Below are 24702 nucleotides of genomic sequence, written 5' to 3' on the forward strand. Positions count from 1 at the left end.
CTCGGGTATGGGTGTGTGTGTTTGTCCTTAGGATACTTTAGGTTAAGTAGTGTGTAAGCTTATGACCTTAGCAGTTAAGTCCGATAAGATTTCACACACATTTGAACATTTTTTGAATACTTTTTCCTCAATCGTGGAGTTCCCACAAGATTTTGCAAAAAACAGACGTAATGTCTGATGGGATAGTAGCAATCAGTGATTGTATAATGTTACTTATAATCCGTCTTGGTTGCAAAAAAAAAAAAAAAAAAAAAAAAAAAAAAATTTGCAATCAAGACGGATTATAAGTAACATTAGTTCCCACAAGACATCAGTGAATGAAAATATACAAAATGACTTACTGTGTTCGGTTTCTCCAAAGTTGCCCTTTATCCTTATAGTAACAGTAACCAAACCGAACTATATGGTTTTCCCACATTAAGATTTCAAAAATAGGCGCACCCAAGAACTTAGAACTTTCTAGCCTGTTTGCCATTTCTTTTGGTGTACTTGGGTAACAAGAGGTATGATGCATCTGACAGTACAACACAGGATGAGCTGTGTTCTTTTAAAGTTAAAGAAAGCCCTTTTGTTCAAAGCCAGACAGTAAGTTTCACAAAAACAGCATTTCCTATTTTCTCCATTGATACGTCTTTGTTCCGCTTGACAACAGTACATGTAACATCTACAGATAGGACTAATTCTTGATTCAAATAAAATGGGAGATCATTAACATAAAGGAAGAACAGTAGTGACCAACGATTGGTCCCTATGGGATCTCCCATAGTAATTGTTCCCAATGCGGATGATGTGGCGTCACCCGTTGTAATACCCCAACAGCCTAGTGTAAAGTCCTACATTCTATTTCTTAAACCGGAAGTGAACCAGACATGTGCTGAAGTACGTATCCCATAAAATCGTAACTTCTCGAAGAGAATATTATGATTGCCCGTCTTAAAAACAATAGCTTGTTTCGCTTTAATTTAACTCTCGTCAGAACCTTTGATCAACTGCGCTTTTCGTAGAGATTTACCTGTTGTCTATAGGTTGTAATGTGAACCATTTAGAAAACACTGCCAGGCTCTGCAGAGAGCACTGCTATTTCTGCTCACAACTTTTTCAGGTTGCCACCACTAACGCGTCCCGAAACTGAAACGGAAGAGGACGTTCGAAATACTGAGATCCGCGAGATAGTCTCCGGTGCGAAAGGCTTTGCATATAATTATGGAGAATCGGCTGTTCATTTCTTCGAAAGACTGAGTGCTCATGCCTACTCAAAGAGGAATGTCTTTAACATTCCTTGTCCTGAAATCGCTGAGAGGGAACCTGGCATTAACTGCATTCAGAATCTGAGTATGAATAATGATGGAGATTATCTCGTTGCAACTACCCGCTACTCACAGATATATTTTGCATTTTTAATGGGACCCACTATAGCACAAGTAAGTAATTTCTTCAAAAGATCTCGTTTTGCATATTTTTTGTGTAGTCAGTGCTGAATATATCTATCGATTTGTTTGATAGCAACCAGAAATTGAGTTCGATCTATTGGGAGAAAGTTTGCATCATGGAGAGATAAATGGACTTTCAACATGTCGATGGAAACCCATTTTCATAACGTGTGGCAAAGCTGATCGCACCGTTCGAATTTGGAACTACGAAGAACAGAAACTTACGATATCTGTGCAGTATCAGGAAGATGTATACTGTGTTGCTCTGCACCCAACTGGTGAGTGTTCGAATTTTGAATCACATAGTATTACTTAGCTATTTGGAAGTACTTAGGCTTTCAGCTAGTAGTTTGTAGCATGTCCTTGCGTTATTAATACAGCACTTAACCTTCACGTCTCTGGACTATAAAAAGGGAAAGTGTGCTATAAACTATAGAAAATCGTTTGAAAGGTTGAGAAATGAGTCCAATCAGGGTTATATTTGCAGAGAAAATTTTGAATTAAAATAAGAGTCGTGTGGCATTGTCGTCTGTGAGATACTGGTCTGTCTGCCTCTTATCCAGGGAGTTTTATCATCCTCTGACTACAATAATCCCTTTCCTAGCGGAGTGTGAATTGTGTTTTATATGTTGCGTGTAGGTAACTGCTATACATGTGTGCATAGTGTAGTGGCATGCATGTTTTCTATAACGACAAAAGAAGAGAAAGGGTGTGTAATTACAAAGCCATGCCCTCAGATGTGTAAGCACACACTGCCCTACTCCCTGTCCTGACCGTGCCTATAGTATCGAATCCATATTCTACAGGCGCCATTTCGACCTTGGACCTTTGTCTGCACAATCACATTGTTATGTATATTTTCCTTAAAACCTACGGATATGTTAACGATTATGCTTATAGACTGAACAGGATAAAAGGGCACTGAAACCGATGGAAACAGTGTCTGGTCACCAGAACGTTATTAAAGGACCGATAGAGAACATTCGTCGGTAAATTAGAAAAACGACGTACGTAAGTGATCAGAGGACACAAAATGGAGAAATACAGCACATTATTGAGGGCGATCGACAGAAATATTCATGATGCCACATGGCATAACAATGGGCCATGTTGCCTCATCGGGCCATGTGACCAGTGGTAAAACTTATGCTTGGACACATAAACGCTTTGGGATCAAGTGCAGGTTGTATCAAGGAATTGTCAACCTCCACCAAGATTTGCAGAAACGATATACGTTCAGTATAAACTGTAACTTACTCCATGTCGTAGATCCACACGAAATTATTATAACCTAGCAGTGGCATGGAGGCGTTGGTGACCGGATGCAATCGTAGCTACGAGTTGCCACTGTAATTCCAGATGATCTGTCTGATAGTTGCAACTATCAACCAACCGGGAATCTACTACCGGCCCTTCTAGTGCCTGTAGCATTCAGTTGTAACTGTCTCAACATGGCGCCTAAACTGCAGGACGATATGGTCCAGAGAGTGACTGCACCATCCACGGAAGTGTACCTCGTCGGCAGAAGAAACCGGGTGCCAGTGAGGCAGAGCTCTTGCCGCATTACTTAACAGCTCGGGTTTCAAAGAAAACAACCGACTGCGCGGAGAGCTCTACTTTTCCGTGCCCATTTGCACCGTTTTGGGCAGGTCGATTACTTCAGTTACATTGCCAGACAATGACTTCTTGTAACCGCTGGAACCGTTTCTGTGGTGCCTCTCCGGTGCATTCATGCGCGTAGGACCATTCAAACACCTGTATACCGCGGCATCATTACTGTCTATTTGTTATATCATGATCACAATCACAGCACAAATAAAATCACTACTTAAAATACAGTTAAAACTAGCTTAGCCCCCGCTGCTTTGCTAGCGTAGACTGTATGGTCTGCAAAGATTTTTTTGTTTATTTTTATTTTATCGAATGTTTCTTGTTCACAAATTGCAACACCTTCTCAGCTTTTCACACTAATTAAGGCCATATAAGCAAAGTCTTTTCCGATTGTACTTCCGACCAAAAAGCGATTCTGGTAGCTGGAGCCCAAGATTTTATAATGCCTGTTGCGTACTTGTGGAGATATTTCCATAGCAACTTTCATCCCCTAACAAATATTTCTTTGTGTCTAACCGAGAAATGAAATACCAATTTTCATAAATTTAGCTTTAAAATTTTTTAATGTAACGAAATCTTTCCTTAAAAATTTTCATCTCCTATTGCACTCCCTTAGGGGATGAAATTACAGAAATAGCAAAACACGTTTTTTTTATTTTTATTTCTAACAGAGGAATCAAATACCAAGTGTCACAGATGGAGCGTTAAAAAATCCTTTAGTAGTTCTTTAGTAAGTACTTATTTTCAAAAAACTTTCACCCCATAATAACCAAAAATGCTGAAACGCGTATTTTTTATTTTCTGACTGAGGAACAAAATACCAGTTTCCGTAGTTCTAGCTTTAAAATTCCCTTAATAGCGACATGATTGCAAAAAGTCTTTCATCGCCTATTTCACCCCCTTAGGAGTGGTATTTCGGATAACCCCTTCTTAAACAATGCCTACAGTATAAGTTCCACACCTTCTCCAAACTTCAAGTTTCAATCCTTAGCGTTTCAGGCTGGGCGATGATAAGTCGGTGAATCAGTGTGATCCTAATTCACCCCCTTAGATGTTGAATTTCAAGAACACAGTGAAACATATTTTTTCATCTCTAACTAAGAAGCCAAAAACAAATTTTCGAACATTTAACATTAAAAACGCCTTAGCAATGAAATACTTTCATAAAACGTTTCACCTCCTATTTCATCCGCTTAGGGACAGAATTTCCAAAAACAGTGACATGCGTACGTTTTATTCCTAACAGAGAAACCAAATACAAATTTTCATAGGTTTAACTTCAAAAATGTGTGCACAATGAGATACTTTTATAAAAACTTTCATCCCCATTATACTCTCACAGGGGTTGAATTTCAAAAACAGTGAAACACGTATTTCTTTATTTCTAAATTAGAACCTAAATTTAAATTTTCATACTTGTAGCTCTAAAGAAGCTTTCATAATAAAAGTCTCATGATCTATTTCACACCCTTAGGGGTTGAAATTCTAAAAACACAAATTTATAACTGAGAAGTCAAATATCAGTGTTCGTAGATGCAGCTTTCAAAATACTTACTTTAGTGGTTCTTTAATAATGATATATTTTCGAGAAAAGCTTTCATCTACTATTTCACCCCCATGGTGTTAAATTTCCAAAATGTTGGAACACGTATTACTTTATTGCTGACCGAGAACCCAAATGCCAAGTTTTGTAGGTCTAGCTTCAAAAGCGCCTTAATTGCGACATATTTCAAAAATCCTTATCCACTATTTCATCCCTTTAGGATTGTAATTTCGAAAAAAAATATTCATAAACGACACATATAGTATAAGATACGCCCGTTCTGCAAATTTCAAGTTTGTGTCTCAAGCGGTTTGGGCTGGATGATGATGAGTCGGTCAGCCAATCAATCAGGATATTGCCTTTATACAGTGCTCGCCATTATAACTGCTACACCAAGAAGAAATGCAGATGACAAACGGGTATTCATTGGACAAATATATTATGCTAGAACTGACATGTGATTACATTATCACGCAATTTGGGTGCATAGATCCTGAGAAATCAGTACCCAGAACAACCACCCTGGCCAAAATAACGGCCCCGGTACGCCTGGATGGCGTGTACAGGTACAGCTGCCCATGCAGCTTCAACACGATACCACAGTTCATCACGAGTAGTGACTGGCGTATTGTGACGAGCCAGTTGCTTGGCCACCATCGACCAGACGTTTTCAGTTGGTGAGAGATCTGGAGAATGTGCTGGTCAGGGCAGCAGTCAAACATTTTCTGTATCCACAAAGGCCCGTACAGGACCTGTAACATGCGATCCTGCATTATCCTGCTGAAGTGTAGGGTTTCGCAGGGATCGAATGAAGGGTAGAGCCACAGGTCGTAACATATCTCAAATGTAACGTCCACTGTTCAAAGTGCCGTCAATGCGAACAAGAGGTGACCGAGACATGTAACCAATGGCACCCCATACCATCACGCCGGGTGATACGCCAGTACGGCGATGACGAATGCACGGTTCCAATGTGCATTCACCGCGATGTCGCCAAACACGGATGCGACCATCATGATGCTGTAAACTAAACGTGGGTTCATCCGAAAAAATGACGTTTTGCCATTCGTGCACCCATGTTCGTCGTCGAGTACACCATCGCAGGCGGTCCTGTCTGTGATGCAGCGTCAAGGGTAACCGCAGCGATGGATGGTCTCCGAGCTGATAGTCCATGCTGCTGCAAACGTCGTCGAACTGTTGGTGCAGATGGTTGTTGTCTTGGAAACGTCCCCATCTGTTGACTCAGGGATCGAGACGTCGCTGCACGACCCGTTACAGCCACGCGGATAAGATGCCTGTCATTTCGACTGCTAGTGATACGAGGCCGTTGGGATCCAGCACGGCGTTCCGTAGTACCCTCCTGAACTCACCGACTCCATATTCTGCTAACAGTCATTGGATCTCGACCAACGCGAGCAGCAATGTCGCGATACGATAAACCGCAATCGTGATAGGCTACAATCCGATTTTTATGAAAGTCGGAAACGTGATGGTACGCAATTCTCCTCCTTACACGAGGCATCACAACAACGTTTCATCAGGCAACGATGGTCAACTGCAGTTTGTGTATGAGAAATCGGTTGGAAACTTTCCTCATGCCAGCACGTTGTAGAGGTCGCCACAGGCGGCAACCTTGTGTGAATGCTCTGAAAAGCCAATCATCTGCATGTCACAGCATCTTCTTCCTGTCGGTTAAATTTCGCGTCTGTAGCACGTCATCTTCCTGGTGTAGCAATTTTAGTGAAACGACCGAACAGCGCGACGCGGTGCTCCGCATTGTTCAGCTGCCGTAGCGTTGTTACCGGGACAGGGCATGGGCGCGGCGAGGCGCGGCGCGACAGCCGGCAAATGTGCGAGCAGGCCCGTCAGCAGTTTTTCTCAAACGTTTTGAAAGAAACTACTCTGTGAAAAAATTTGATTCCCGCACATCTCATAGCCTTATTCGTCAGCTTCCAGATGAACTGCTTACCATTTAGTAACCGCCCTACTTATTTTGATATTTCAAAGTTAACCAATCCACTTCAAGAAAATCGAATAGTTTGCAATGAAAAGCAGAGGTCGCTATGAATCTGCATTTGGTGAAAGTTAGGTTATCTGTTGCTGCATACCAAATGTAGTCAACATATTGAACTATTCTTCAAACTTGGGCTGGGACATATAACTCACTCCATTCTGGAGAAAATGGATAGTACATAGCACACTTAAATCCACTCGCGTCTCCAGGCAATAAAGTGATCAGGAAATATTCATAACACCATTTATCGCATTAAAGATTTGGGGTATTCAAATACGACTTTGGCAATGATACCACACAAAGAGGAGATTAGATTGGCATAGGGTTAATGTGCTTAAATTCCTTATCTAACCCGAAATAGTAACTACAGATTTTTTTCAACGGAACAATGTAATTCTTTCAGGTCCTCGACAGCTGGTGAAATGAGCATTGTTACAGGTTCCTATAAAAAAGAAGTAGTTCTCGAGACATGGCTCTGACATTCATAATAGGATTCATAATCGTTGTAACAGTTGTGGAGTCAACTACCGAAGTATTGCAGGATTGCCTCCAGCTATAACACATCTGAGTGTCTTCTGAAAATTATTTTCCAAATACTGTAAATGATTCATAAAACGTAGAGAACTTTCCAAATACAGTCGATGATCCTGACAGAAAACACATTTGTCTAAAACACTCAGAAAATTCTGGCGCAATGTTTACAACTACGAAACAATTTCATTCAATCATCCTACCAGCAATTTCAGATCCTCGCAGGAAATTCATTACAGTCGATGTCAGGTGATACGGGATGGCAAGCGAAAGCGGTAATTTCATTCTTTTAGTGTATTTCGCTTGGTGCAAGAAGGGGAGCTTAATATATCGCCAGACTTTCCACTAACAAAGACATCAGGTGTTTTGCCTTTTGTGTTCATTGGAGATAAGGCATCTCCACTGTTAAGGTATTTTACGGTCGATGGGTTTCAGATTCATGGAAGGAATATTCCGAGAAATGCTTTTCCAGGCCATGACGATTAACTGAATGTACTTGACGAGTGATGGACGCTAAGTGGACCATATTTCGGAAGCCAATACAAACCTCGCCAGAATTTGCTGGCGATACCGTAAAATGTACATGTTCTCCCCAACACTGTCATCGATCTGTTAGGATCCCTCAGTATCGGTGAGCAACACACAGTAGAAATCGAGCTTTCTATACAAGATACTTACCTGACAGAACGAAACTTTCACAGAGTTTCAAATGAAGCTGTCAAAACGAGATAGTTTTCAAAACATTTTTTCACATTATAAAACACTATTTTCATGTGTTTGTCAACCATGCAACTGAAACATTATTATCTCATATCGTTTCAAGACAACGAAAGAAATAATACATTAAGGCAATGTATTCTGTACTTGTAGTCTGTAATACTGCTGCCGCCTCTAGTTGTTTGCTGGTTTCATAAACGGATGACGAGTAAAAACAGCTGCTGTCAAGGCTCCCGCTGATCTCACTTTCTCAACAGTGCAACAAAAGAAATATAAAGGGTACCAGGAAACAATAAGTCACAGGAGGGTAATTGTTCCTGCGTTCTGAGAATATTTCGTACTTGCATTATAGCCGCTGTCCAAAGTCTGTGGGCATGGTCGTTCACTAGCAGGATTAGTTTGGCATCGTGGTCATGAAGTGATTCGGGCACTTTTGCGGTACAACATCGCGCTTGGTTTAAACATGGACCAGTGCTTTGAAGAAATGACTCATGTACTCGGTAATGTTGTGTCCAGGTCGTACAACTATACCCAGGTGGCACAGAGAATTCTAAAGAGGGATTTCCCTCTGGCGGATGCTGAGAGAACGGGAAGGCCACGATCATCAGTTATGGATACAAACGTTGTTGCTGTGAGGAAAATGCTAGGCGAAAACAGGCAAGTGACCCATAAGCAGAGAGGATACTCTAGGGCTAAATGCACCAGTAATTCGTTCGATTCTGCATTATCATTTGCAAGTAAAGAAACTTTGTTTTCTGTGGGTGCCGCATAGACTGCCGGAAGAGCAATAACACGTCGTGTGACATGGTGTCCGGAGGCGTTGAATAACGTCGTGACAGGTGACGAGACTTGGCTGTACAATTAAGACGTGACTACTAAGACTCAAAATAAAGTTTGTGTCTTTGAGGATGACGACACACCCGTAGCTGTCAGAAAATCCCGATCAGCAAAGAAAAAAAATTATAGCTGTTATTTTTCTTTTTTTTTTTCAAATCGAGTGGAATTTATTCCAAGATGGCGGCGATGGATATGGAAGCATTGCAATGACGTCATGCCAGGAAGTTCATATCTTGGCGGGAAGATAGATCATTTGGGCTACCTCCACTAACATAACCCCCTCCCCTTCCCCAGAAAATGGTGGGAACTTCGAATTCCAGCAGGACAATGCAACACACCATAGCTACCTCTACTAACCTAAGAAAATGGCGAGAAAAAAGGTCAGTTGTTATCCAACCGCTACCTCTTCCTAGGAATCTGTTGGAAAAGGACTCAGCGTGTGCTGGATAGGATGGATAATCATCATCATCATCATCATTTAAGACTGATTATGCCTTTCAGCGTTCAGTCTGGAGCATAGTCCCCCTTATAAAATTCCTCCATGATCCCCTATTCAGTGCTAACATTGGTGCCTCTTCCGATGTTAAGCCTATTACTTCAAAATCATTCTCAACCGAATCCAGATACCTTCTCCTTGGTCTGCCCCGACTCCTCCTACCCTCTACTGCTGAACCCATGAGTCTCTTGGGTAACCTTGCTTCTCCCATGCGTCTAACATGACCCCACCATCTAAGCCTGTTCGCCCTGACTGCTACATCTATAGAGTTCATTCCCAGTTTTTCTTTGATTTCCTCATTGTGGACACCCTCCTGCCATTGTTCCCATCTACTAGTACCTGCAATCATCCTAGCTACTTTCATATCCGTAACCTCAATCTTGTTGATGAGGTAACCTGAATCCACCCAGCTTTCGCTCCCATACAACAAAGTTGTTCGAAAGATTGAACGGTGCACAGATAATTTAGTCTTGGTACTGACTTCCTTCTTGCAGAAGAGAGTGGACCGTAGCTAAGCGCTCACTGCATTAGCTTTGCTACACCTCGCTTCCAGTTCTTTCACTATGTTGCCATCCTGTGAGAATATGCATCCTAAGTACTTGAAACCGTCCACCTGTTCTAAATTTGTTCCTCCTATTTGGCACTCAATCCGTTTATATCTCTTTCCCACTGACATTACTTTCGTTTTGGAGATGCTAATCTTCATACCATAGTCCTTACATTTCTGATCTAGCTCTGAAATATTACTTTGCAAACGTTCAATCGAATCTGCCATCACAACTATCACAACTAAGTCATCTGCATATGCGAGACTGCTTATTTTGTGTTCACATATCTTAATCTCACCCAGCCAGTCTATTGTTTTCAACATATGATCCATAAATAATATGAACAACAGTGGAGACAGGTTGCAGCCTTGTCTTACCCCTGAAACTACTCTGAACCATGTTCTCAATTTACCGTCAGGTCTAACTGCTGCCCGACTATTCATGTAAAGACCTTTAATTGCTTGCAAACGTTTGCCTCCTATTCCATAATCTCGTAGAACAAGCAATAACTTCCTCCTAGGAACCCGGTCATATGCCTTTTCTAGATCTAAAAAGCATAGATACAATTCCCTGTTCCACTCATAACACTTCTCCATTATTTGCCGTAAACTAAAGATCTGGTCGTGACAACCTCTAAGACGCCTAAACCCACACTGATTTTCATCCAATTGGTGCGCAACTAATACTCGCACTTTCCTTTCAACAATACCTGATAAGATTTTACCCACAACGCTGATTAAAGAGATACCTCTGTAGTTGTTACAGTCTTTTCTGTTTCCATGTTTAAAGATTGGTGTGATTACTGCTTTTGTCCAGTCTGATGGAACCTGTCCGGACTCCCAGGTCATTTCAATTATCCTGTGTAGCCATTTAAGACCTGACATTACACTGCATTTGATGAGTTCCGACTTAATTTCATCCACCCCAGCTGCTTTATTGCACTGCTATCTATTGACCATTTTCTCCACTTCCTCAAATGTGATCCTATTTCCATCATCATTCCTATCCCATTGTACCTCGAAATCTGAAACATTACTGATCGTATTTTCACCTACATTGAGCAAGTCTTCAAAATATTCCCTCCATCTGCCCAAGGAATCCACAGGATTCACCAGCAGTTTACCTGACCTGTCCAAAATACTTGTCATTTCCTTCTTACCTCCCTTTCGAAGACTGCTAATTACACTCCAGAATGGTTTTCCAGCAGCTTGACCCAAAGTCTCCAACCTGTTTCCAAAGTTTTCTCAAGATTTCTTGTTGGATGCTGCAATTATCTGTTTGGCTTTGTTTCTTTCTTCAACATAACTTTCTCTGTCTACCTGAGTTCTGGTAATGGATAGGATGGATATATGTCTTTATTTAAACAGTCCTTATTTAAACAATTTGAGGCAGTACCTCCATCCAGTGTGTTCACCATGGGGTCCGGAGTCTTGCTGACCTAGTACACAGTACTAGCTACCAGAAGGCAACGTTAGCCCTCCTGTGACATAATGCAAAGTGGCGGTCTGAGGGAAAATGGCGGGAAAAGGACTCAGCCTGTGCTGGGATGCTGGAGAGAGGAAGGAGTGTACTTTATTTATATTGAAACAATTTATTAGGGATGGATTTGACATAGTATATTTATTACACTGATACAAAACACTCGCTCTGATGTGCTTGGGGTCACACTACACAGTAGACAGAGCTTCCAACTACTTGTGAATCACCGTAATAATGCAGTACACTAATGTACAGACACGCAAACAACTCGTAAATTACCGAAATAATACATTCCACACCCAACAGAGCTGCAAACAACTCGTAGATCACCGAAATAATGCATGTAAAACGCTCTGCAGAGACGCTTGCTAATTGTAAACTGTCGAAATAATGCATTGCACAGCTTACAGACCTGCAAGCTACTCGTAAATCACCGAAATAATGCACTACATTGATGCGCAGAGAGGCAAACAACTCGTAAATTGTCAAAATAATGCATCTAAAAGACTATGCAAACATGCTTGGTAATCATCAACTGTCGAAATCATGCACTGCACACCTGTTCACAAAATAATGCAACAGACACCAAAACAATTCGTAAATTGTCAAAAGATAATGCGTGTGTAGCGCTCACAACACAACAGCTGAAAATAATCCAGTGCACAAACACTCAGTGCATGTAAAAAACACTTTCAAACTATCATTAACTGCAACTATCAGAGAATCCAATGCACGCACGTGCTTTGCAGGTCCAGCTGAATGCAAACCAGCACCAGAGCGCTAGCCGCTGCCGACGGCATGTGAAAGTCGCCTGTGGTCCAGTGAATATCTAATTGCCGAGCGACTCACCCTCACAGATGCTGCAGAAATCCGTTCCATTGCTTCTCAGAATAGCACAGGCTGCTTTCTCCCTAGCAATCCTAACAGGACATTTGAGCTGTGTCTAGCACGCGTGCACGAAACCTGTGGACTGACGTCACAGGTTGCGCTATAGAAATCTGTTCCTGAATAACATAGACTGCTTTCTCTCCCTTGAGATCTTAACGGGAGATGCGAGATGCTTCTAGCCCCCGCGTGTGAAACCTGTGGATGCTGATGTCACAGGTCATGCTACAGAAATAATTTCCAGAATAACATCAACTGCTTTCTCCCTAGCAATCCTAAAGGGAAGTAGAGAAGGGGCGCTTTAGCTATGATACTGAAATTGGGAAACACTCATCATTGGTCAGTGTTGAAATTACTGTTAACATTGCTAAATTTGTTCACACTATCAACTGTGATGCTTATTATTACAGTAAATCGTTGGTGCCTTTTCCATCCCATCCGTCCACTGATATGCTGCTGGTTAGCACGTAATGATTGAATGACATCGCTTGTTTGAGTTGGAGAAAGAGTTTTGATGGAGGGGCAACACCTTCTGGGGATGGCTAGCACCGAAACAGTGACCGCTTACACGACTGTTCTATGAGGAATCAATCGAAATGGAATGCAGTGCCATCAGCTATTCCATCACTATGACAGATGAGTTTAAATGTAGAGGTCATCAGTCACCTTTAGACAGTAGTTTGGAATCTCTCCATACGCTGCCAAACCCTTCCAGTTTCCTTATGTTGTAACTGCCTTTTACTTAAAATCATCCAGTGTATGTGGTGTGTTATGGTAGCCAGAATAACAACATGATTTACCCAGTGCGACGTCTAGTTTTCTGTGAGAGGCAATGGATCAGAACGTGTTAATGGCAGTTTAGAACCAGACACAGATCTCAAAGTCTAGGCGGATAAACAAAATGTATGGCAGTGTACAAAGCGTGTTACTGCATGAAAAAAAAAAAAAAAAAACGTTTCAATCAACTACACAGGGTCACAGGGAGCATTCTTGCGACTTACGGTATAATCTGTGGGATACGGTCATCCTCCTACAGTACAGGTGATGAAACTTTAAACTGGTCTGTGCAGTGGATCAATACCTGTATATTTAATAGGATTGTCACATGTGCTCGATGCCGGCATGCATATGGTATTTGTTTTCATTATATGGGAGGAGAGAGATGCTGTAAAAATCTTATCAAGTTCTCTATCGGATGAAGTTAGTAGAATTTTTATAGTTCGTAATTTTTCTCTGGTGGATGGTACGGAATAAACGTGATAGAATGTTGGCGTGATAAACGTGAATGGGTCCTGAGGGATGTGGATCTGTAGTGCCTGTTTGGAGAAGCACCACAATGGAGTAGCAAAATCCGCATCCTTCTCCCAGTTCCCGGACTGTCTTTTATACTACCTCGTGTTGCAGGAGTAGGCTCCGTTTCCATTGAATGGCCAAAACACAGTTCTGTGGCAGTAACTCAGCTTAGCCTGTTTCTACACTTTCTCTGACTTCCACTCAGTTCCGACTTACAATGGAACGATCACATGCGCAAAGCTGCAAGGATGGTAGCACAAAGTCTGAGATGCAAGGGACCACCTAAAACCACATTGGAATTTTACTGTAGCAGATAGGTTCGAGAAAGGTGACTTGTTTCGTGATATGAGAGTGCCAGAAATATGATTCCCAAGGGGCTGTACTCATTAAAGGACTTCTCCATAGGATCCGACGCAGGTATGTGGTTTAATGGAAAGACTTGATTCCAAATCATAAACATATTTTCTACCGAAAGCGTAGCACTATAGATCTGAAAAGCTAGTGTACATTTCTTACGACCTCAGTCTGCACATTATCTACTACTGTTTGTGATCCTTCTCAATCAATCATCGCCTATAGCTCAGTGGATACATCACAGAAGCTCTGACTTGGCATAGAGACAGAATGCATTACAAATACTAGAGAAATATCTAGTGGCGGCGGCGTGAGGGAGTTGCAAATACCGGTTTCATACCACGCTCCTGAACCTAATCACTTTCAAAATTCGGTAATTTTATTATGAGGGTGCACCGTCAGTGACGTGTAAGCACACTGCTGGTCTGATAATAAACACTCCAGTGATCACCGTCTAAGTGCAGTGTCCAGTTACTTGCCTGGAAAAACCATGTCATTTGGAGATAATGCCATACGTGGATTTATAAAGCACGTATAGCTTCTAACATGGATACATGTGTGCACCTGTAGAACCAAGACCACTTGTGATGGTAATATGACTGTGTTTGTTTTAACATATAGCGGATTGTAAAACGATTACGCCTCTCATTCTAAGATACAGTAGTACCACTCGCAGGAAAACTTATGAGGCATGTCCACCCATCGTTGAGTTTCGGTCAGTATTATTTCGTATCACTGACAATCAGTTATTGGCGAAGTATTATACTTAGCAGTAGGGGATGTGTGATAGGTTCGCCTTGAGCATCAGGCTTATGAAGTATGAGAGTAATCCAACATGTGCAAAGGAAATGACTATGTAAAGTCGTGAGGAAGGTATGGATTTGAAGTGGAATACTATGATAGCAAAGGGAAGAGTATGTCAAGTCATAAGATTGGTACAGATATTTCTATTTCCAGAGCCACAGCCGTCAGCAGGGTGTATTTCCGATACTTTGCTCATTGTCGAATGTCATTCATTTGAAACCGTGATCGTAATATTTAATTGAAAGTACAGGGATAAAATATACATGAGGCCGGTATTTTTTCCTAGCACGGTTCTGTCCATGTGTGCTAGGTGTGCAGTGCGGTGACCTGCAGCGGGAATGACTCACGTTTCCGGCTAATTGTAGGTACCGTCCAAATGGAGACGCCTGTTGTGGTGTACGAATGCAGCTGACTTAACCGTGTCGTCCTCTAGATGGCCAAATAGCGAACTGATACTTAGTATGTGTTGGAGAGCTTTCGTGATCGCGTGGAAATTTGAGAAGATTCAGTATGGACATGTGTTTGCACTGGACCGTTATTCCCTCCCATGTATATTTTTATCTTGACTGCTTCTGCACATTTCGCGCCTTTATTTAGTTGAGGGAACATCGATTGTGGTGTGTGCATCTTGCAGGTGGAAGACACATTTGCTGGTTCTCTAGACATGAGAAACACCTTAGTTGACTTTGTAAATTATAGCGATGATTTGGAATGTGTTATATCACCGACATCGGTATTTGCGACTGGAAATATCAGTTTCCCCTATTTTTTATATTTTTTTCAAGTTCTCAAGTGAAGGTCTTCACGGACGGGATACGTTTCTAGTTACTCAGTGGTTTATAGCACGCTCCCTCTCACTTAAGTTTCGGGTTTGTAGAGAAATAATTCCCAGTTTATACCTTCGGAGTTATGTTGCATGAGCAATTGGTAGGATTCTGCTATGTGCTTGATATCGAGAAGCATCGCGTAAATGGTACAATATTCTGGCAAACCATGTGAAAATACATGTGTTCTTGTAATCAGAAGAGTCTGGAGATGGGTGTAGAAAAGCAAGCAAGCAGGTTGGGACCAGAAACAGCAACGTCTTTGTGTCGAGGTGGACCGTTCCCAGCCTACATTTGCCGCTGAAAGTCTCGTCTGCAGAAAACAATGGCGGACAGTGCTCCCACACCAGCAGCAGCAGCAGTTTGATGGGTAAATTCAATAAATGCCAATCAGAAATCTCCATTCATTCACAAGACATCCTTCTTGCTGGGGCATGGGAGTGTCTACAAACTCATTCGAACAAGATTCAGGCTAGGTATCCGTGGAAAGTTCTGAGAAAGCAAGCGTTCAAAGACAAGTTGAAGCAGACCATCCATCTCTGGTGGGGATGTCGTGACTCATCAGCCACTGTGGCCTTCGGACATCTCCAGACCAGTAGCTGTAGGATACCGAAAATTCCCTCCATTTTTCTCTGCTGTAGGACGTTGCTTCGAGTTCTGTTCAGCCTGTAGGCTGTGCAATGCATTATTTCGACAGTTTACAATTAACAAGAGTGTCTGCAGAGCGCTTTATCTGCATTATTTCGGTGATCTACGAATACTTTGCAGCTCTTTGGGGTGTGCAATGCATTATTTCGGTAATTTACGAGTTGTTTGCGTGTCTGTACATCAGTGTAATGCGTTAATGCGGTGATTCACAAGTAGTTTTAAGCTCTGTCTGCTGTGTAGTATGACCCCAAGCACACCAGAGCGAGTGTTTTGTATCAGTGTAACAAATATGCTCAGGGGAACAGTGTAACAAATATACTATGTCAAATCCATCTCTAAATAAATTGTTCCAAAATAAATAAATACACTCCTCCCTATCTCCAGCAGCCCAGCACAGCCTGAGTCCTTTTCTCGCCATTTTCCTGCAGACTGCCATCTTGGATTACGTCACAGGAGGAATAACGGTGCCTTCTGGTGGCAGTACTGTGTACTAGGTCAGTTAGACTCCAGACCCCATGGTGAACACACTGAATGGAGGTGCTGCCTCAAATTGTTTAAATAAAGACTGTTTAAATGAAGACATTCGTCCATACTATCCAGCACATTCTCAGTCATTTTTCCACAGATACCTAAGAAGAGGTGGCAGTTGGATGAGTTAGGTTAGTGGAGGTAGCTGTGGTGTGTTTCATTGTCCTGATGGAATTTGAACTTCCCGCCATTTTCTGGGGAGGGGAGGGGAGGGGGTTAGGTTAGTGAAGATGGCCCAGTTGACCTATCTTCCCGCCAAAAAATGAACTTCCCGGCACTACGTCATTGCGACATTGCCGTATCTATCGCCGCCATAGTGGATCCGCCATCTTGAAAAAATTTGGCAACAATGCAACATGGGGTGGTGCCGCCCTTGTCCCCCTACTCAAATATACTGTTTCCTTCCTCCAAAGTAACGATATCAGCAACCTCATCACAGTTACTCCCACAACTTACAACTTCATCTCTCCTAAACAAAATCTTACTTCTTTCAGCTGAATCGGCACAAATTTCATCACAGATAACGCCGTGAACATCCGCCGATATCCCATAAGCATCACTCTTAAAACTTATTTTACATCCATCGACAGAGTATAAAAATCGCCATCAATAGCTCCATTAACTTTCTCTGATACATCACACAAATTGCCGCTATTGCATAGCGTCACATCAGAATTCACAGTATATTCGAATTCCTCAAACTCAGATCTACCTCTGCCTCCATGACGCCTCTGCCACTCTGTGCTTCAACATATCGTCTAACACATTTTCATATTCATCCTTCAACATGCACACACATTCATGTTTTCAAGAAGAGCCATTGGTTCCCCTCCACCAATAGAAATAAATGCACAACTTTCTTCCTCCGAGAGATCTAAATCAGTAGCTTCAAACTTCGCAACTTTAGCACTTACAACATGATGTGTACCTTTTCTAAAAGATCTGAGTATCTATGTTTCAGAATGTCTGACATTTCAGCATTTACGGTGCGTGTGTTCTTCAGCTATGCGAGTAACCGTTGTCCAGAATCCCTGAACTGAGGATTTTACAGTTTCCGGCAACGCTGACTGCCATTGTACCTGGGTAGGGTCGAACAGATCCCTTTGCTGGACCGGCCGTGGCGCTTCCTGGGATCCTAGTCCCGCCGACTAGCGTTCAGCTGCATAAACAAATTCGCCTCACATCGTGCCAATTCTTGGTGGCCGAGTAACTTGCGTACACATGCATAATTTTGCAGCTGCTTTTCATTATGTGAGATCTTTCAAGTGTTTAAATGGTTCGATGGCTCTGAGCATTATGGGACTTAACTTCTGAGGTCATCAGTCCCCTAGAACTTAGAACTACTTAAACCTAACTAACCTAAGGACATCACACATATCCATGCCCGAGGCAGGATTCGAACCTGCGGTTCCAGACTGTAGCGCCTACAACCGCTCGGCCACTCCGGCCGGCTTCAAGTGTTTAATCATGGCATCAGTTTGGCTAATGTTGGTAGTCCCAGCTGACTATAGAAGCAAATTATTATAAGCTCGGAATACTACCACTGATGTTGAGATAACACACTTTGAGAACTTACTAAATGACTGAAAATATTTTCACGGAAGTTGGGACAGCACTTTCCCAGAATCAAAAGTTGTTGCCACTGCAATAAATAACGATCCTGACTTTCTGAGCTGTGCAGTAAGAAAAGGAAATCATTTCACAGTGAAACCAGATGTGAAGTGACATGTGTATTCAGAACATTTATTCAAGATAAATGTATTTTATTTCATTATTGACAGAAACTCATTATAAAACAATTAAGATTTTAGGTGAAACCTTTTGGTTTTTATGGAAATACTAAAGGATGACAATCAGGTCACTGAGGTATGCAAGTTATTTATCAATGAATACCGCAACAACGACATTTAGAAGAAGAAATTAAATATTTAAAAAGTTTCACACTTCAAACTTAGAATATATTACTCTGGAACCATTAGACCTCTAGAAAAAGATGCACAAGCTTCAAATTTCAAGCCTATTTCCGAAAGTATGTGTAGCTTTGCGCATCTTTTACACTATTCCAGTGACTGTAACTGAAGCAGGAAGATTATTCAGTACTCTGGCTCTTGTTACAAATCATCTTAGAGAGGGGGCGAGCGCGACACTGCAGTTGTTGTCGTAGTGCGGAAACGGAGAGATTTATCTGACGTCAAAAAGGGCACGATCGTTGGCTTTTGGGACAAGGGTGGAAGTATTTCCGAAGTGGTTTGTAAATTGTTCCCGTGCCGCCGTGGTCAAAGTATACTGTGCAGGGCAACATGGTGTTATCCAAAACTGGCACTGAGACAACTGTGATAAACTGAGGGCCATAGATGACAGGAGCGAACGAAGGCTGCGGAGATGGTACGGGTGAACAGACGTGCAACAGTTGAGCAACTGACCGCTCAGCTGAACCGAGGGACTGTCAACAGTGTCTCGTCAATGACTATTCAGCAAACATTGCTGTGTACAGACCTCCACAGCAGGTGCCTGGTCCACGCACCCATGCTGATGATGTTCGTCGGTGACGAAGGCTGGAATTTGCACGCCAATACCACAACCGGAAGTCCAATGAGTTGCGACGGTGGTGGCCTTTTAAGACTAATCACGTTTTATGCTTCATATATGCCAACGGCATGATCGACAACATCTCGCAGATTTGGGGACCGTGGCAGCTGAATGTAATTTGGCAAGGGAACTACACTTTGATGATTCAAACATCTGTTGAATGAATGGCTCGCAAAGCACTATTGACGGTGTGATAGACAAGTAGGTTATAGTATGCTATCCGTTGCACCATCTGACTGCGGTTTACACATAAGCGCTCAGATGTCTATTTACTGAAATGTGTGGGCATCTAGCCGTTACAGAAGACCTCATATGCACCTTGCTTACACAGGATTTCGTGCCATTCATTTCTGGACATTACTTATCAACAAAGAAAGGTTTAATTTTATGCCCTCTATTACATCAGAAAACTGAGAACAGTTATGATGATAAACATAGTACAATGTTCTATTACAGTCAAAATGTAGTGAAACAAAAAGAAATTCGTAAACCATGTCTCCAATTTCCCACTGCAGCTTGTGTAATACCTTTTAATTTTTTCTCGTCATATATATGTTTTCTTTTCCTCGTTAGTAATAAGAAATTGATTGGTGCATCGCCGCAGAAGACGGAAAGGATAGGATTTTAAAATAATCTTTGTAACAAACGAAAAATGTCAGGAGAATATTCAATTTTTTGACAACTTTTGCTCCAATCTCGCTTGAGAGTATTTATGTTTTACATCTCATACAAAAAGGACGTATAAGTTTTAGTGGCGCGTCAGCAATGTTGAAATTGTTGTGGCGTACCAAGCTAGCTACACCACACTGAGAAGGGAGCCGAAAGGCACGCGTACACACACGCCGACTGGCGTCAAGTCTGGAACAGGATACGTTATGACTGCTATCAAGAAAATACGTAGCTTTGGAATATACTTAACTTTATTCTTTGTTGGTTTACAACGTTCTTCTTGAGACATTTATACGCTAACTCTCAAACTAGGTAAGGCTAATGGCGCCTTGCTAGGTCGTAGCCATGGACTTAGCAGAAGGCTATTCTAACTGTCTCTCGGCAATTGAGAGGAAGGCTTCGTCCGTATTGTCGCTAGCAATGTCGTCCGTACAACTGGGTCGAGTGCTCGTCCGTATCTCGAGACCTGCCTTGTGGTGGCGCTCGGTCTGCGATCACACTGTGGCGACACGCGGGTCCGACATGTACTAAATGGACCGCGGCCGATTTAAACTACCACCTAGCAAGTGTGGTGTCTGGCGGTGACACCACAGAAATAAATAATAATAATAATAATAAACATATCATGATATTGGCCTGCAATTGCAAGAACAGACAGTAATTTCTCCCAACCCGGCAAAACGTCCATATACATACGCTAATTATCAAGATTTAATGGATGGACCGTATGACCGGCAACAGCGCAAAATTAGAGGTAACCAAAGAACGTTAGCATAACTTAATAATGACTTATATATATATATATATATATATATATAACTTAATAATGACTTATATATATATATATATATATATATATATATATATATATATATATATATATATATATACTAATACAGAGAGTATGAATCGGCATGGAATTTACGTAATGAGAGATAATTACTACTTGGCAGTATTGGAATTAAAGCATGAGTTCTGTTTGAAACTAAATTTGGTGCCAAGAACAGTGTTCCTCGCAATGTAAGAAAAATACAATGCAACGTACCAACACTGAACTCACACAAACCATATTTCGCATCAAATTTGCTGCTTAACAAATTTGCTGCTTATATATATATATATATATATATATATATATATATATATATATATATATGCGCGAATGCGAGTGCAACAAAAGCCATATGATATCAAAAGGAGGAGCAGAGTCTTGAAAAGACCAATTTATCACCAATGGGAGACGTAAGTGAGCTGCTTGACTACGCAGAGAAAGTGGGAAATTTGCGCAATAGGTTGCACGATTACGCTTAGAAGCGCCTCTATTATCATATTTATCTTTCTTTCCTTTTTCCTCACCATTTCTCTAGTAGAAAATGTATTAATCGAAAGGACTCAAAAATCATACCAAACTTGATTCATCGATATAGTGTACATTATTACGATAATTTCAATCATTTGTGTCGTAATACTATTCGACAAATAACAGGAATTTATAGAAACACGATTTCACAGGAAATTGGTGATTTCAGGTCTAAGATTTATCTGCATAAAATTTTTTCTACTGATTCTTATAAAATTTTAGGTAATTGCTAGCACGATCAAAATGGATGAAAATTGCCCATTGTTGATCGTAATTGTTGCGGCCACATGTAGTAAGCGTTGCTTCACTCAGTGGAGAATGGCAAAACAGAGGCATGCCTGCGACCGAGGCGTTGTGAAGTAGGCAGGCACAGATACCCTTGCTGACAGCAGCAGTCTGCCCACAGGCTGGCGCAAGGACGCACACAGACCGAGCGCCGAGCAAAGCCTGGAGAGTGCTGAGTAAGGGGAAGTGAGGCCAGCACGCTAAGTTACGCTGCAATATACTGCGGGAGTAATAACAAAAAGCTACCACCGAGGGTAAAAAACGTCCTCCTTCCGGATATAAATAGTGGAGCGCAGGCAGCAGCAGACAGAAGCCATTAGGAAGCAGTTCGGATCTGAGGACGGACGTGGCCCGTGTCCGAATGTTCAATCTTCGTAGGTGACGATTCTGAAAGTCTGTTCCAGCTCGCAGGAGTCATCCGTTCGCCGCCAGATGTCAACTTCAGCTCTGGAGGTCGGCCCGAGTTCGGTCGGCATCATGGCTGACTAACTACAGTGAGAACTTCCAACAGGACTGGCCACAGCGCGGTCTCAGTCACAGGCACCGCCGGTGAGTTACGCCCGGACTTCACGGCAACTCGGCCCCAAGGCGCGTGGTCCGTCCATGATGGGACCTCACGGACATCGCGACTGACGACTTCCCAGCCTCCGGTGCAGTAGGCGTCAGCAGCTGACGCGGCTCCGTGGGCGTGCCCATACTGGGGCGCCGAGCGGCGACGAGTTCATCTCAACCACAGAGCTTCCTGGCTTCAGCGGAGCACTGGTGGCCTGAGGCTTCCGAGTGAGATCAGTGGCGCGCGTTGCGCTCATTGTCGGACAATCTACACAGCAGTCAGGCGGAGGGATCTGCAGGACTGTGCTGGGCTATGTATACCACACGGAAAATGTCAGACACACATTCAACCGGGACAGGTGATGCCATAATCACATTGACAGAGCAAGTTAAGAAACTGATTGAAGAAAATAAGTTGCAAAAGCAGCACATGCAGAGGATAGAGCAACAATTGTTGCAAAATACTCATTCAGGCTAAGGAAGCGATAGTGCAGAATGCAAGGGTACTGTCTTTTCGGGTGTGGCAGATTGTTCAGTGGCTAATTTGATACCTTCCTTCTCGGGTAAAACATCAGAGGATGTGAATGTTTCCATTGGTCAGATAAAATGTGTTCGCAAATGGCGAGGTTACAATTAGTATGTGACGCAAAGACTTACGTGGCATACCACGAAGGGTTAAAGGATGCTACTACGTTCACAGAGTTGGCTAAGGGATTATTGCAAAGGCTTAGGAAACAAAACAGTGCCAGATTTTTTAAAGAAAAATTGGGGAGGATGATGCAAAAAACGGGTGAAACGGTAGAAGAATTTTCGGACAGAATTAGGAGAACAAATGTGCACACGTATGAGTTAATGCAAGATGTGAGTGCAAATGAAGTTCTGTTGAAAGGAGCAGAGAATAGCGGTTTAGACACCTTTTTCGGAGGGGTGTCGCTGGATCTGTGACGCCGGGTATGGATGGAAAATCCAAGTGACTTAGCAGCAGCATTACGCGTAGCTACACATTTGCAGGAAGTGGATAGCGCCACTAGAAGTCGCAATGACAAGAAAATTTTTTCGTCTTCCAAAGAGTATTATCGTTGAAGGGAGCAAGGTCATTTTAAGGGACAATGCCGGGAACCTCAGTGTTTCAATTGTCAGTAAATAGGGCATAAGGCACGGCAGTGTAAAGCCAAGAAAAAAATGGTTCAAATGGCTCGGAACACTATGGGACTTAACATCTATGGTCATCAGTCCCCTAGAACTTAGAGCTACTTAAACCTAACTAACCTAAGGACATCACACAACACCCAGTCATCAGGAGGCAGAGAAAATCCCTGACCCCGCCGGGAATCGAACCCGGGAACCCGTGCGCGGGAAGCGAGAACGCTACCGCACGACCACGAGCTGCGGACTAAAGCCAAGAAACTGGTTAATGATACAGCAGGTAAAAAACTGTTTAACGAAAAAGGGAGTCCAGAATGAGATTTTCACTCTGCAGCGGAGTGTGCGCTGATATGAAACTTCCTGGCAGATTAAAACTGTGTGCCGGACCGAGATTCGAACTCGGGACATTTGTCTTTCGCGGGCAAGTACTCTACCAGCTGAGCTAATCAAGCACGACTCACGCCCCGTCCTCATAGCTTTACTTCTGCCAGTGCCTCGTCTCTTACCTCCCAAACTTTACAGAAGCTCTCCTGCGAACCTGCAGAACTAGCACTCCTGAAATAAAGGATATTGCGGAGACATGGCTTAGCCAAAGCCTGGGGGATGATTCCAGAATGAGATTTTCACTCTGCAGCGGAGTTTGCGCTGATATGAAACTTCCTGGCAGATTAAAACTGTGTGCTGGCCCGAGACTCGAACTCGGGGCATTTGCGTTCCTGCCATCGGGAGGAATTCCCAGTAAAAAGAGGTACTCAGAGAGTGCACTAAGAGGCGGATTGTAGTTTGATGGTTTGGATAAAAGATAAGTGGCGAAGAGCTTTGATGGATACTGGAGCGCATGTATCAGTTGTCAGTGAGGACCTCGTGGGCAAGAAAGGATTGGAAGACTGTGCGCAGTAGGTGATAAAAAATTAGATGCACTAGGGACAGCACAGCTCAAGTTTAAGATATGGAACGTGTGGTTCTGGGAGCAAATGGAGGTGTTGTCAACTGTGGAGCAGGGATTTTCAGCGATACTTGAGTTGGACTTTCTGATTAAACATCACGCCAAAATTGACCTTTCGCAACATACGCTGGAACTCGATGGGAACTTGTTCTCAATGGGTACAGCCGTTGTAAATGTTTCAGAGTCGCAAGGTGCACCGATAGCTAAGGTGGTACCAACTAAATTGCGTACAAGTGCAGTAAAGGTGATGTCGTGTGGCAAAGTACGAACAGGTACAGGGAAGTTGATCTGGGTACCAGTGGATGTCGATGTGCCACAGCAGGGGCTATTCTTGGTAGAGCCACTACCGAGTAATGAGTTTTTAGACGAAAAGCTTTGCTTTATTCGTAGGAGTGTATCACGGGTAACGGACATAAACGGGCAATTTATGGTTCCGGTGAGTTTATATAACTACGGGCGGGATAATGTCGATCTGCCGAAGGGATTAGTAATAGCCACAGCAGAGTTAATGGATGAAGAGGACATCGATAGTTCGAGGCTAGACTGTGATATAAAGCAAACCATCAGCACATCTGCACTTCGTGACAAGGTAAATCATTTGAGAGGAAATAAT

General features: G+C 42.5%; 1 protein-coding gene across 1 annotated transcript in view; it reads left to right on the forward strand.

Annotated features, from left to right (window-relative positions):
• LOC124776139 (cilia- and flagella-associated protein 57-like) overlaps positions 1-24702 on the forward strand; it is a 178294-nt gene that overhangs the window by 61671 nt on the left and 91921 nt on the right. Inside the window, exons 4-5 of the mRNA XM_047250976.1 lie at positions 1103-1421; positions 1504-1708. Coding sequence (XP_047106932.1) covers positions 1103-1421; positions 1504-1708 — 524 coding nt within the window. The remainder of the gene's footprint in view (positions 1-1102; positions 1422-1503; positions 1709-24702) is intronic.

Source organism: Schistocerca piceifrons, chromosome 2, assembly GCF_021461385.2.
Source record: "Schistocerca piceifrons isolate TAMUIC-IGC-003096 chromosome 2, iqSchPice1.1, whole genome shotgun sequence".
Taxonomy (NCBI): domain Eukaryota; kingdom Metazoa; phylum Arthropoda; class Insecta; order Orthoptera; family Acrididae; genus Schistocerca; species Schistocerca piceifrons.